General features: G+C 38.3%; 2 protein-coding genes across 51 annotated transcripts in view; one reads left to right on the top strand and one right to left on the bottom strand.

Moving 5' to 3' along the window:
* Window positions 1-33: 33 nt before the first annotated feature.
* Window positions 34-3,102, top strand: Cyt-b5-r (Cytochrome b5-related). Its single transcript, XM_081987700.1, has 7 exons — window positions 34-180; window positions 657-756; window positions 1,045-1,178; window positions 1,235-1,626; window positions 2,186-2,374; window positions 2,431-2,649; window positions 2,702-3,102. The coding sequence occupies exons 2-7, from the start codon at window positions 681-683 to the stop codon at window positions 2,973-2,975; spliced, it is 1,284 nt and encodes a 427-aa protein (XP_081843826.1). The 5' UTR covers window positions 34-180; window positions 657-680; the 3' UTR covers window positions 2,976-3,102.
* The window catches only part of Mhc (myosin heavy chain), a 26,329-nt gene continuing 14,611 nt past the window's right edge, over window positions 3,092-14,809 (bottom strand). For 19 of the 50 annotated variants that reach the window (XM_081987330.1, XM_081987314.1, XM_081987309.1 and 16 more), the window contains 9 exons: window positions 14,228-14,433; window positions 13,787-13,904; window positions 11,108-11,371; window positions 9,917-10,126; window positions 8,553-9,439; window positions 7,167-7,245; window positions 5,732-6,907; window positions 4,770-5,675; window positions 3,092-3,624 (listed from right to left, as the gene is read on the bottom strand). In XM_081987330.1, coding sequence (XP_081843456.1) covers window positions 3,547-3,624; window positions 4,770-5,675; window positions 5,732-6,907; window positions 7,167-7,245; window positions 8,553-9,439; window positions 9,917-10,126; window positions 11,108-11,371; window positions 13,787-13,904; window positions 14,228-14,433 — 3,924 coding nt within the window. In that variant the 3' untranslated portion in view covers window positions 3,092-3,546. Of the gene's footprint in view, window positions 3,625-4,245; window positions 4,307-4,769; window positions 5,676-5,731; window positions 6,908-7,166; window positions 7,246-8,387; window positions 8,467-8,552; window positions 9,440-9,916; window positions 10,127-11,107; window positions 11,372-13,387; window positions 13,506-13,786; window positions 13,905-14,050; window positions 14,169-14,227; window positions 14,434-14,809 lie in introns of all 50 variants that reach the window. The other 31 variants (XM_081987453.1, XM_081987417.1, XM_081987346.1 and 28 more) reach the window with 8 other exon arrangements.

The raw sequence follows: 14,809 nt of genomic DNA, 5'->3' as shown, positions 1-14,809 counted from the left end.
TGGGAATATTCCATTCGAGTATTTAATGCTATAAACATATCGAACGCCTTTGACCTCGAATTGCAAGTAACTGTTGAGTGTTGATAAGTAATTTACTAATACGAGCTGTTTGTAAGGAATAGTAAGGATTATCTTATTGTTTGTTTATGTTTTTTTAGAAATAACCAAATAACGTAAAAGGTAAGTAACATTTGTTGTTTTTTTGTGATGCTTTAACCTTCACTTATCACTGCATTGATGCAAATGAATAAATACTGCAGATAAGTTTGTTTGTCTGCTATTAACTGTTTGGACTCAAGTAGAATCAGAATAACACTTTTAGGAATAGTCGGACATTGGTCGTGGGCAAATTATAATAATCTACGTCAAATCTTCTGCGTCAAAGCAGAAAAATCAAAATTTGCAAAATATTTTTACAACACTTTTTAACCTTGATTGTATGTATGTATTAAATAATTAAACTAATTTGAAACACGTTAGTCAATAAGTATATTGACTATTTATAAAAGTTAGTATTTTTTGCTTGGCACTTTACTGTCGTTTTTAGTACTTTTGGTACTTTAGCACCAAAGTTAATGAATTTCCATATGCATGATATTTATGCTACAAGGACTCGTTATCGTTGATTAATTATTTCGATGCGTTTTTTCCTATAGTGTGGTTCTACTTGAGTTCCAGAAATGTTTCTGAATGGAGTATTCAAATCTAGTTTGGGAATTAAATATCCAACGTTTAGAGATCATCCACTACATTTAGGTATGTACTGTAAACATAAATAGTATAAAGTAAGATCTAAATAAGGTAAATCTACCACAAAGTATCTAAAGAGAGTATTGCATGCTTTTTTAAAGACTCTGGCCCCGTTCGTTTTGCGCTCCCTGGCGTGTGCAGAGCAAATTTAACGTCACAATGACGTCAGTTGGTTAAATTATGGTTTTCTCAAATTACGTCATCGTGACGTCAAAAACGCTCTGCTTGCTCCATGGAACTTGAAACTTACTTTGCGTCTATTGAATCAATCTCATCTATGTTGTCAAATGGTAGGTTACCATTGGTTGGAGGGTAAAAACATTGATGATGGTGCTGAAGGTTACTGGAGAATTCACGATAAGCTGTACAATTTAACCAAATTTATAGACAGTCATCCTGGAGGTAAAGACTGGATTAAACTCACAAAAGTAGCCATGCTTTGATTTAAATCCAATACAAATTGTAACTATAATACTTATTTAAGGGAACCGACATAACGGAAGCGTTTGAATCCCACCATCTAACCACAAAAGCTGAGGAACTCCTTCCCAAGTTTTTCGTGAAAAACGCCACCATTCCTAGAAATTTCCCATTTACTTTCCACGAAAATGGCTTCTACAAAGTACTGAAAAAGCGAATCGCTAAAAAGATGGCAAGCTTACCCAGCACTGGGTCAGATCGAAGCAAATTGTTGACAGATGGGTTTTTCGCCGCTTACTGCGGTTGTTTTCTGCTGGCTGTGTATTTTAGAAGCTTCTCGGTTGGACTGTTAGCCGGGATGTGTTTAGCAATGCTAGCGGTCGCTAGTCATAATTTTTTCCATCAGAGGGACAATTTTAGGAGGTTCTACTTTGATTTTTCCATGATGAGTTCTAAGTAAGTTAATCCAGTTGTTCGGTCAATGTTCCCATGTGCAGTATTTGCGTAAATCACAGTTTATGAAGCAGCAAAGCTGAAAGCTGCTTTTTTGACCAATCGCAAACTAAAATTAGCCACTGCACATGTAAACTTAGGTTTAGATTGATTTCAAGTTTGATCTGCATTCTGCTAGTTAATCGGTCTTGATCAGTACAGATGACATAGTTAAGGTTGGTAGTTGTTGTGCAACATCTGGTGACATCTGTACTCAACTCTATGAGTTAGAAAGTACAGATGGCGTTCCCAAATCTAGGAACAGCACCATTAATGCCGCATCATTCGGTTAAACACCGATCTGATTGGTTGAAAATGGTGAGGTTTTCTATCATTTCTGGCATCCAGTTGACTATACTGGGATGAAGGTTTTGTTCTTTGGTTATCAAGCCCTATAGCCTCTCTGATGAGCCGTAATACGGCAAAACCGGTCAGAGGATTGGGATTGATAAACAAAAAACAAAACCTCACCATTTTCAACCAATAGTTAAGGTTCTTATTAGAATTTAAAATCCTTTCTTAGGGAATGGAGAATAAGTCATGTTCTAAGCCACCACATGTATACCAACACTATTAGCGATTTGGAAATTTCATCATTGGAACCATTTCTGCAGTACCTTCCTGGTGAAAAAAACATTATAGTCCGTTACGGTTCCTGGTTGTACTCTCCTGTGGTATTTGCTTTTGTTTTTTTACTCCATTATTTAAAAACGTAGGTTTGATATTTTTTGATAAATTTCATAACACAAACTGTTCTTAAATTTGCAGATTTATTTCACATTTGCGACGGAATGAAGGATTTGAGTGGCAATTTTTTATTCCGTTTTCCATTTTGGTTTTATCTTACTTGGTCACTGGACAATCAGCCTGGTTTTGCGCATTTATGTATTTGTGGGTTATTACAGTGGCTAGTGTACATTTTGGGGTAGTGGGTGTAAACGCAGCCCATCATCATCCTGATATATTCCACGATGGAGATGCTATCAGGTATTCTCTCTTTTTAGAATATCTTGTTGTACCTAAATTTTAAATATTTTAGACCAAAAAATGAACTCGACTGGGGTATTTTCCAAATAAACGCAGTTCGGGACAGAAAAGATATTACCGGTTCTCACTTTTTGGTCTTGACCAATTTTGGGGATCACGCTCTACATCATCTATTCCCAACTATTGACCATGGACAACTGGAACACTTATATCCAATTTTCCTGGAAACTTGCCGGGAATTTGAGGTTGAGTGGGTGATGATGACGCAAATGGAGTTGGTTAAGGGTCAGTATATGCAGTTGGCTAGAGTGAAACCCAAAGATTAGAGAGGAGGATTATCTAAAATATAAATTCCTGTTTTGTTTTGATAAATTTCGGAATATTGCAAATCTGGAGTACGCCTAATTTTTTTTTTGGGAACGATATTCAATAATAATCATAATAAAAGAACGATATAGTTTGTTTATTTGGTGCCTTATATCATACAACATATCCACACATACAATAAGTTAAAATAACCTGGACTTTTTACAAAATACATGGATTTATATTGTCATTTTTTGAAGAATGACGGAGAACAAAGGCTGGTTTTTTTATTATTTAGATGGTAATACGTGTCTCTTTTTTTAATTTCGTGCTAATTAGCCTCGATTCTCCACCTCTTCTCATATACAATAAAAAGAACACTATGTGTAATGAAACAACGGAATCATACTTTTAATTGAAAAAAAAAGGCGAACGAAACGAAGAATAAGGAAATAAAAAATAACGGTAAATAACAATTAAAAATTAATATTATAAATTACACTTTCTGCGGCCGAGTTGGCAACGCCGCATTAGTACAGTTCGATTTTTGGTTTTTATTTAAAATCTAAAAACAACACAGCGCGCTAAGGTTTAGTAGTCACTTTCGGGGGCGAGGTCGAACCTTGGGGGGAACAAACCACCTTCTCCCAATTGTGGGCGCTGTCTTGGCTGAAAAAATCACAAAATGTTAATATTCTTCCCAAGAAAAATATACATATAAAGGCTGTTCGACACGATGACAAGTTTGTAGGTAAATTTGCAAAAATCTTGTCAAATTATTTAAAATACTTTGATATGACACTATGATAAATATAAATTGAATGAATGCCCAGTTGTCATTTGCATCATTCATCATTCATGTCAAAACAATTAGGTTAGAACAGGCTGGGTCCCCGTGTTTTTATTTACTATTTACTCTAGAACAAGTAATTCAAAGTTAATTGGGTACTAATTCTATATCAGAAAATGTGCGATGTACCGTTCCAGTTGCATATGATTAACTAAACAATAATACAGAAAAAAAACAAATGTCATATCAAAAACCTGCAAATTATCAACTATTTTAATTAAAATTTGTTTTAAAACAGATTCTAACAACAATTTGATTGAAAAATTTTCTATCGTGTCAAACAGCCTTTTAAGAATGAAGGAAAAAAGTTTCACTCTCTTTAAACATCAAGGGTGGTACTATAAGACAGCAAATTGGACATAAACTGACAACCCCAGTTAACAGAACAAAACAAAAAAAGACTACAAGAGGAGTGAATTTGTGAGGGTCAACTCACTTACGCTGCTTAATTATAGCTTATTCCAACACTAGAGCTGCTAAGCGCGGTTTGTTTGCTTGCGGCTTAAAAAAGTAGAAATAACGATGAAACATTTAAAAATGTTATTTACTTGAGGTGTCTCATGTAGGCTGAATGTATGATAAAGATGAAGAAGATACGATTTTGATATAATTTAACTCGTCATAATAATAATAATAAATATTATGTTAATTATAATGCCCGAAAATCAGGTTTGCATGTAGTATGAAAGTTATAGGCCACATTGTGACTGTCACGATGATGTAATTTGGCAAAATCATAATGTAACTAACTACCTGTCACATTAAAGAGCCTGTGATTGAATTAACTCATTCAGCTGTAGTACAGTGACAGTTGAATGTAATCTCGATTAAAATTTACTGAAGATGAAATTAAAGGAATAAATGTATTTCATGACAATGGAGTTTGATTTGATGATAAGTTTTGTTCTCAATGTGTACTAAAAAAAAGCATTAGTTGAAGATTAAATAATCAAAGAACACTTACTGCCGGGCTCTGTCCTCTGGCGCTTGATCCTGCACGTCCCTTCGCGCGGAATTTAGCAATAGCCTGCTCGGCGAGGTCGGCGCGTTCTTCGGCTTCCTCCAACTCTTGTTGTGCCTTACGGAATTTGGCCAAGTTCAAAGCGGCAATTTCTTCGGCTTCCTCGATCTGCCTCTTGTAGGTCTTGATCTTCTGTTGCAGTTTGTCGACCAAGTCTTGCATACGTTCGTGGTTCTTCCTGTCTTCTTCGGCCTGGAAGCTCAATTCCTTGATGCGACGTTCGGATTTCCTCAAGTTCTTTTGGGCATCGGCGTGTCTCCTCTGTTCGCCGTCCAATTCGTTCTCCAACTCTCTCACTCTCTGTTCCAATTTGGCAATGGCCTTCTTGCCTCCCTTGAGGGCGTTAGCTTCGGCTTCATCCAAACGGACTTGCAAGTCTTTGATTTGGGTTTCGAGGGCCTTGCGGAGTTTCTCTTGGGTTTGGGCGTGGTCCTGTTCGGCGCGGAGCTCGTCGGCCAGACGGGCAGCGTCAACCATGGCTTTCTTGGCTTTCTCTTCGGAGTTCTTGGCCTCGTTCAAGAGCTCGTCAAGATCGGAATGCAGGGTTTGGAGTTCGGTCTCCAATTTCCTCTTGGCAGCGGACATGGAGGCATTTTGGGCGGCCAGGTCGTTGAGTTGTTCGTGGGCGTCTCCCAATTCTTGTTCAGCTTGACGACGGGCACGGTCGGCTTGTTCCAGAAGGGTGCGGGATTCTTCCAATTCGTTTTGGAGGGCGTTGGCACGACGTTCAGAGATGCCCAATTGTTCGCGGGCTTCGTCACGGGCGCGTTGCTCTTCTTCAAGGGCTTGCTGAGTGTCTTTCAATTGTTGTTGGTAGCGTTTGATGGTCTTTTGGGCCTCGGCGTTAGCCTATAAATCTCAGTGTTAACATTTTTGAATTATATTACCAAAAACTAAAAAAATACCTTGTTAGCGTGGTCCAAAGCAATTTCCAATTCGTTGATGTCGGCTTCCAACTTCTTCTTCATGCGAAGAGCCTCAGCTTTACCCTTAGCCTCGGCTTCGAGAGAGGCTTGCATAGAGTCCAAAGCACGTTGGTGGTTCTTTCTGGTGTTTTCGAATTCCTCTTCTTTCTCTTGGATACGCCTGTCGATTTCTTGACGGACTTGGGACAGTTCCAATTGGAGCCTGAGTCCCTTGTTTTCTTCTTGTTCCAAAGCGGCTTCGGCTTCCTCCAGGGCGGCTTGGAGTTCGTCTTTCTCGGCCTCCAAACGCTTCCTGGCCTTTTCGATTTCGTGGATGTTGCGGCCACCTTCGCCGATTTGGTCGAGCAAGTCCTTGACTTCATCGGCCAAGTTCTTGTTTTCACGACGGACGGCTTCCAGTTGTTCCTGGCCTTCTTCGTAGGCACCCTTGAGTCTGAACAATTCGGTAGAGTAGTTGCGGCATTCCTTTTGGCTGGCGTCGAGTTCGGCGGCCAAATCGTCGACCTTCAGTTTCCATTCTCCAATGATCTTGTCGAAGGCCTTCTGTTTCTTTTCGGCGGCGTTGGCGATGGCAGTGGCACGGTCTACTTCCAATTGCAAGTCTTCTACTTCGGTGGCCAAACGTTGCTTGGTCTTTTCGAGGGCTACAACCTTCTGGTTGAGGGACTCGATGGTCTCCTCAGCCTCGGCGAGACGGGCCTGGAGTTTCCTCTTGGCTTCCTCGAGTTCTTCGGAGCGGGCCACACCTTCGGATTCGTATTTCTGACGCCAGAGTTGAGCGTCAGCGTTGGCCTTGCTAAGTTGACGTTGGATGTCAGCCTTGGCTTCGGCTTCTTCTTCAACTTGTTCACGGATGTTGTCCAAGTCGTGTTCCAAGTTGCGGAATTTGCCCAACAAAGTAGCGCGTTCGCGGCTTTCTTCATCGGCCAACCTCTTGGTGTCTTCCAATTGGGTGGTAAGGGAAACCTTGATCTTGCTGAGCTGCGAGACTTGGGATTCCGCTTCTTCCAATTGCCTGAGCAGGTCAGAGTTTTCGATGGACAGCTTCTTTTTGGCGGCGTCGAAGTCGTTAAGAGTGCGGTTGGTTTCGTCGAGTTTACCCTGGACGTCGTTGAGGTTCTGTTGCAACTGTTTGGATACCTTTTCGATGGCGGCCTAAAATTGTACACCAAAATTAGTCTGGAAGCTGGTACAGTTCACCATTGAAAAACAAAAAGCTGAACGCCACAGTGACATAAAAATTAGAATATTAGGCGGCTGCACATAAAGAGGGGTTAAAAAGTAAAAAAAAAACGGAAAAATCAACAACAATGACGGTTGAGAAAAACAAAAAGCCTCAAGAGCGACTTCGGTGTTATGCTGCTTCAAAGCGAAATCCTATTGGTAGTCGGAAGCCTTCCTTTTATATTTATACCTTTTCGTTGGCCAAGTGGTCGACGGAGGCGCGGAGGTCGTTAAGTTCGCCGAAGTATTGAGCCTTTTCTTTCTCAGCCCTGGGGGAGACAAGACAACATTTAACTAAACACCAGGCATCTACTGACAGATACTTTTGGAACAGTCGATATTAAATTTTTAAACGAGACAAGTTTTGTACATGATAAACCACTGAGAAGGGCCTGAACAAAGTGAGTTATTCTGTTTTTAAGCCCTCACGGAGACCTTCAATGCTAAACTAAAGGTAAGTGAATAGTGATGTATATGTTATGGGGTGTGACGTCAAAAGGGAGACGGTTAATTAAGTTTTTGGGGCCAAATTGATACTGTTTTAGGTTTCCAAAATGGTCGCCATTTCCAGGCAGGAAATGCACAATTACAAACCGAAGTGACATAATGACAACTGTCATTTCAATGTGCGTGAAAATCAACTATGTTCCGATAATCTTTATTCGTGCAAGTGAAGCGGAATTTGACAGTTATCACGTGACAACATTTCTTATCCAGACTACGGAGTAGAAGGTATCGTAGGTCGTGACAATTTTTTTACTTTGTTCTAAGAACGATACGCAAACAGCTTTAATAATTACTGCTTTGTACTATTATGAATACACAATTTAGGCAAAATTAAGTTGAATTAACTAAAACGATCACCAACATGGCGTTAAAAAATTTTAAGTCTTGTTTTGAAACTCTTAAGAAAAGCTATTTGAAGACAAGTTTAGGTTTTATATCGAGTTCAAAAACCACAAAAAGCTACACCGATTTTTGGCACTGATTTTTTTGAAAATTGTATGTTTTAATAACACATTTTTAACCACAGTCGAAGACTTTTTGTGAATCATAAAGCTAGTTTTATTTATTTTTAATACTGACAATTTAGAACTATACCAAAACGTAATTGTATACAAGATGTCCCAATTAGGAACTTTGATCAATGCATTCTTCATGAAATTCTCTACATAATCGAGATGTGCTATAAAATAATGGCTTTGGTTGAATACGACTTTTAACCATTTTGGTTTTTGTTTTCTAAATATTATAACAAAAAAAAATCATGACAAATTTCAATTACCTTTTTTGTTTCTGTTGTGATTATCATGCACAAGTTAAAAGTACATAAATAACAAAATGGATGCAAATGCAAAGGGATACAATAAGAAAAAAAGACGCAACAGAAAAGACCCCACATTTTGGGTACCTTTTCGCGTCCAACTTGATCGACTGCAGCCCTGGTCTGCTGCAATTCTTGGTAAATACTAGCGCGGTCCCTTTCAGCCCTAAATTTGTTTTAAATTTTTATACTATAACCTGCGTTTGGCACCTATTTTAAATATGGAACTAGGTTATAATAAAGGAGACTTACTTGGCCTTAAGTTTGTTAAGCTGGTCGATTTGTTCACCCATTTCAGAGACGGCGTCGTTGTGCTTCTTGCGCAAGTTAGCCAAAGTTCCCTCATGTTGGATGTTGGCTTCTTCCAAGTCACGACGAAGCTTGGCGAGTTCAGCTTCTCTCTTCTTGTTGAGCTCGATTTGGGCGGAGGTGGCACCACCGGCTTCTTCGAGACGTTCGCCAAGTTCTTCGAGTTCGCGAGCCAAGTCGGCGCGTTGTTTCTCGGCCTTGGCGCGGGCTTGACGTTCGGCTTCGACTTCTTCTTCGAGTTCTTCAATGCGGGCCTGTAATTCCTTGATCTGTTTCTGGGTCTTGCCAACAACGGATTGTTCGTCTTCCAATTTAGCGGTCAGAGATGAGATTTCCTTGTCTTTGCGTTGGATGGTCTGTTCGAGTTCTTTCTTGTTCCTTTCCAAGTCGGCGACGGCTTCCTGGGTGAGTTTCAAGTCACCCTCGACCTTCCTCTTGGATTTCTCTACGTCACCACGGAGTTTCTTTTCGCGTTCCAATGAGTCTTCCAATTCGTCTAAGGTTTGTTCGAGCTTGGCCTTCACTTTGTTCAAGTGGTTGACCTTGTCTTCGGCAGCTTGGAGTTCTTCAGAGATTTTCTGGTTGTTTTCACCACCCATTTTTTTCTCTTTGTTGAGCTTGTTGATGAGTTCGTCCTGGTGGGCGATCTCGTCGTTCAAGTTCCTGATTTGGTGGTCTTTGGTGGCCTTGTCCTGCTCGGATTTTTGCAGGTTCAATTCCAAGTCTTCAATGTCCTTCTTGAAGCCAGAAATTTCCTGTTCGAGTTTCTTCTTTTGCTGCATCAATTGGTTGCGAGCATCCTCTTCTTGGCTCAAACGGTCTTGAGTTTCCTAAAAAAGGATGAAGTAATTCAATATAGGTCACCTTAATTCCGCAAGCCGGTTAATTAAGTGCATTTTTACTGGATCGGGGCCAATAAAGTGTTTTTAAGGGATTTTAATGATTCCTAATCACCGAAGCGAGGTTTTGAAGTGTTGCCAGAAATTATTAAGGTCTTTCAGATCGTAAGTAGGTGAAAGCCGTTATTGACAGCTCGCTAAACCACAAGCAAAATCGAGAAATGTTACATTATTGGAATGTTTACAATTTCAGTAAGGATTTAGAGTTTTATAAATATACAACATGGAAAGTGTACGGTTAGCGGCTGAACAAACAACTTTTTTTTGGAAAAGCTGCGCCTACATAAAAATTAATGTGTCTGGTGGTTTTTGTTTAGCTAAGCCGCAAATTTACGAGTTCCAGTTAAGATAAACATTCTTTTTACACTTGATAAGTGTGAGCAAAAATTAAATTGAAAAAAAACTTACGGATAATTGAGACTCCAGATCGCTCTTCTGGGCTTGCAATTTAGCGGCCCTTTCCTGGGTTTCGGACAGAGAACCCTTCTCTCCTTCAAGGGTGGAGAGAAGATCGGTCTTCTCGGCCAACAACTTGGCGTACAAAGCTTCCAATTCCTTCTTGGCCTTTGCTTCGCGTTCATAGGCTTCTTGAGCCTTGGCAGCTTTCTCTTCCAATTTCTGAAAGTACGATTCTTTTTCCAGTATTTGTCGTTCGAGAGCGACAATTCTGGGATCAATTTCGGGGGAGGTTCGCGACTTTTTAGGGGATGCACTCCCACTTCGGGGTGATATTTCGGAAGGTGTGTCCTCGATTACCGAGTCAGCGGGTTTCGTTTCACTTTCGGAGGTTTTCGACGTTTTTTTCGGTTTCTTGTGCGTTTTGACTTCAGCCTCGGGAGTGTCCAAAGGTTTTTCGTTAACGGCGACCGAAGCCATCTCGTAGGCTTATGGGGTACCGACCGCAAAGAGTTAGCTTAAGGACGGATCGAAGTACGATCGAAGACTGATCGCAATTCGCGCAACTTTCACAGTCTTATGGATAGTCATCATTAACCACGCCCCCGCTCTAGATGAAAGATTATAAAAATATGCGATAGGACCGACATGGTTGACAGAAATAGCAGGCAGGGGCGATCAATTTTAAATATAGAAGGATTTAATATAGGACAGGTGATTTAATAGCGGCTGTTTAGAGTATCGTAAACACCTTCGATATCTGATCAAGGAGACCGAAATATGCTGGAAAGTGGTTTACTTAAAGTGTTACATGGAAGCAGCTATTTTTAGAAGAAAGTAATATGCAATACCCATATTTGTATTTTCAAATAATAATTCACGTTGATTGGTAAGTTTGTATCAAACCCTGCTGTTTAATGTTGTTTTTTAACAGTCATCCTGAGAATTCAAGAAAAAATAATAAATAAATCAGAAAAGTATTTTTAAACACTCCTTGGGAAATTACTCATAATGTTTCGAATTTAAGAGTTGCGTCAATGTAGCCATAAACTCTCGCTTATGAGTTATGATGATCACAAATAGTCAGTGTTTGCGTTTTTATTTTTGAGTCATTTTTCTGATTTAAGTCGCTCTGAAATCGCGAAGGCCAACCCAAAAATTATCCCAGAATCGTGGCAAAACCTGAAACAGAAAACAACTTACGGCGATCTCGTCCTCGATACGGGTGACGTTGAGGAGAGGCTTGACTTTCTGCCACAGTTTGTACCAGGGCCAGGTCCTCAACTTGAGGTACTTCCTCAAGTTCCTCTGGCACACTTGGAGGGCCAAACGTTGTTCTTGCAGTTTCTTGAACTCTTTCCTGGACAAGTAACCTCTGACCCAGGATTGCATCCAGGTGACGATTTTGCTCAAACGTTCGTCACGCAATTCTTCCATCTGACCCAAGACTCCGGCACGGAAGAATACCTGTTGTTTGTTTGAGGAGAAGAGTCAGTGAAACCGAATGTAGTTTGAACCGGTTGAAAAGCTTTATTGTGGTAAGTTTAGCATTCTTTTCGGATAACCTCAAGTGCGTAGATTGAACTTTGTTGTATTCATAAATAACAATTTGACTATTTTCGAGACGGATATAAAACAAACATCGTTTGAAATCGAACAGGCCTTTAGAAATGTGCGGGCAAATATTAGCTTTACTAAATACCAATCACTTTAAAAATGAATTACGTGGAAAATATGAGTAATGCTCGTTCATCACTTCATAAATTATTACAGTATCTCAGAGATGCAAATAATCGTTTTTAGAAAAACAAAATTGAGCTTTTGAGTTATTAGAATAATATTACCTTAATGTGACGTGCTTGGAAGTGTATTTTAAAATTAGTCACATTTTATGTTCCTATTATTTTGCAGTTTTATAACCATTAACAAAAGTTTTAGAATAATTCTTTGAAAAACAATCTTTCTGTAACAAAAATGAATTTTGTCATATTTTTTATTACAAATTCCAATTTTTTTGAGGATTAAATTTCAAGCTAATATAAAAATAGTCGTTTTGTATCCAATTTTATGTTCCTGCTTGATGATACAATAGAAATAAAATTTCCAATAAAATGACTCAAGTGGAAAAACTGTACTTAAACAAAAAATTTTATTAAAATAAACTTGCTTCTAAAATAACGTCAAAAATTTATTACTCTTAATTTGTATTTTAGATGAGTCTTTTCAATTTTCAGTTAATTTAAACTGAAAAATGGATATAAACTGTTTGATAATCATATAAAAATGTGATCTTGATTTCCATTAATTTATTTAACTTTGATTGTAGTAGTTAAGTAAAGCCAACAATTTTAAATGACGTAAACAAAGTGAAAATTATTCTGAAACATTAATAAACTTTCTAGAGAATGGAAATGCTGAAACTGAAATTTACTTCAAATGACTAATATTGTTTTTTTTGCTACATTTTGTATTCTACTTATGGTACATGTTATAGTTAGAAATAGGGCCAAAAACATCACACATACCCTTTTTTTTCCTTTTTATTGAAAACTGAAAAAAAATTATTGAGTTGAACATTTCATTCTTGATCATGTTAGAATTTTTTGAACTGACTTTTGTTAATTTCGCTAATTTCACTAACTATTTTATTTAGTATTTAGCAACAAATAACACAAAAACTCTGACGAATCTAATGAAACATGAAATACAACAAAAATTCTAAATCAATCAAAGACTCATCATTTTAAAAACCGAAAATACCAGTAAAACACCACAAAATAGTCAGTATGAGTAAAAGTTTCTTTCAACTTATATTCCTAAATTATTCGCTTCACAATTTATATCCACTGCAGTTTAAATTTTAAACTCTCTGCCAAGAGAGATTACTCTAGAATCTTCAGTTGGATTACCTGGTTTTTTACAAACGTAAAGTTTTGTTTTCTCAAATTGAAAAACTAACTAAAACTATTGATAAGACCATTTGAAGTAGTAAAGAACCTAAAAATCAAATGGTAAATCTGATTTTTTTTTCTCGTGTAATAAAAATTTACCACTTGTTGAATTAGAAAACTCTGTTCCTACATCGATCTGAAACCCAATATTTTAACTTTATTAGACTGTAACTTTGCCTGAATCTACGAACTTGACGTTCAACCAAAAAAAAATTATATTTATAAGCTTCCAAGTTGCCATAACAGTTAACAAACACAAACACAAAACAAAAGGATTAACATAGCAGTAGTAGTAGCAAGTATTTGCCAAGCATTTAGTTATTCAGACTATGGTAATTTTATTGATAAAGAATTGCCCGATTTAACTGGAATTTATTAAATTTTAAACTTCTGACTCATTCAGGCTATTAAAAGTAGCAAACAGCTGCAACCGGCCTGAAATTTCGAGATTTTTTTACTAAAAATATGACGGTAAGATTAAATCTCCTCGAAAAAATCTGGCAATCCTTGTAGTACTATCTTGGATCAGTACCTTGGTTTTACCCAGACGGTATTGTTCCTTGTCTAATGCAACCGTGTCCAAGATAATTTCGGCGGCTTTTTCGGGTGTCATGGTGTCCTTGATCAAGCTTGCAGCCAGAATTTTGTATCTGATTCACGCAAGAATGATCGTAGGTTAACAGTAAAGCAAACACTTATCTAAACTAAAGGTTATTAACACTCTTCGGGTTGTAATTGTAATGGTTTACCCAAAGGGAACAACCTAAACTAACTCCCATATGGTCTCATTGGGTTTTTTGGGGGTTAAAGTGCAGGGTAATAATCCTGGTTTAAGTGGTGCGCTACTGGTGCAGGCAGAGATAAAGGTGTGTTCACCCGTTGATCTCCACTCAACATAAATAAACAAAGACAACAATAAAAGACAATAGACCTTGGTGTGACCGAGACGGTACATATCGGGATCAAGACCAGTGGCTTGCAAAATAACATCAGCGCACTTCTTGGGATCACTTTCCTTGGAAGCGGCAGCGGGGTTCAAGATTTTGTAACTATACAGGACAAAACACAGGGGTTACACTAGTTTTACTCGAAGGGGGAAACAAAACCGATAATTTTAAAAACGAAATGGCACATCTACAGGACTTGGACAAAAAAATAACCAAGACAAGGTAGGACAAGACGTGACAAATCTTGCCTTGGTGTGTCCAACTCTGTAGCTGTCGGGATCTAAACCGATCTCCTCCAAACACTTCCTGGCCGCTTCTTTCGCCTCTTTTTCGGCTGCCATGGTGGCCGGTGCCAAAATCATGTAGCTAAACCCTCGGGAATTGTAAAACCCCACAAATCCAAAAAAAAAACAAATTTCACTCACCGAAGTTTGAAGTCAGGGTACACCATCCTGTTGGGGAAACCTTTCCTACAGATACGGATACCTTCAAGTACACCGTTACAGGTCAGCTGGTGCATAACCAAGTGAGAGTCAATAAGACCGGGCTGTTTCAATTCGTTGGGGATGATACAACGGACGAAATGAGGTTGGGTGGCCCTCAAGGTGGACATCAAGTTGTTCAATTGTTCCTAATAGAGGTTAAATACGTTAGACGATGTTTGGACTGTTTGGCGAGGTTTTTGAGTCAGTTTTGGTCAAATTGTGTCTGTTTTACGACTGGTTTTTGTCAGTTTAGTATCAAAAAGTACCATTTATTTTTATAACTAAAAAATTTAATTATTTGTAGTATTCAAATGCATTGCAGACACCTTAAATTTCATACCGTACTTGTGGATTTGCAAGAATACATTTGCAATCCCTCACAAATTTTGTTTTATTGTTACTCGAATGATAAAACAGCATTTTTAAAAGACAAAAGTGTGCGTTTTTTAATTTTATACTTTAGAAAAAGCTGCTGATAAAGAAAACACTGTAGGGTGACTTTAAAGAGAGAATTATGCATTT

This window comes from Ips typographus, linkage group LG1 (assembly GCF_016097725.1).
Source record: "Ips typographus isolate SLU linkage group LG1, UJ_Ityp_2.0, whole genome shotgun sequence".
In the NCBI taxonomy this organism is placed as follows: Eukaryota; Metazoa; Arthropoda; class Insecta; order Coleoptera; family Curculionidae; genus Ips; species Ips typographus.
Note: the sequence above shows the minus strand (reverse complement) of the source record. Positions and strands in the feature narration are given on the sequence as shown.

Bases quoted from the DNA above. Each gene is read 5' to 3' on its own strand.
- Cyt-b5-r (XM_081987700.1), top strand. From the start codon at position 681: ATGTTTCTGAATGGAGTATTCAAATCTAGTTTGGGAATTAAATATCCA. The intron at 1,179-1,234 runs GTAGCCATGCTT...TACTTATTTAAG, and splicing joins ACTGGATTAAACTCACAAAA to GGAACCGACATAACGGAAGC. The intron at 2,650-2,701 runs GTATTCTCTCTT...TAAATATTTTAG, and splicing joins CACGATGGAGATGCTATCAG to ACCAAAAAATGAACTCGACT.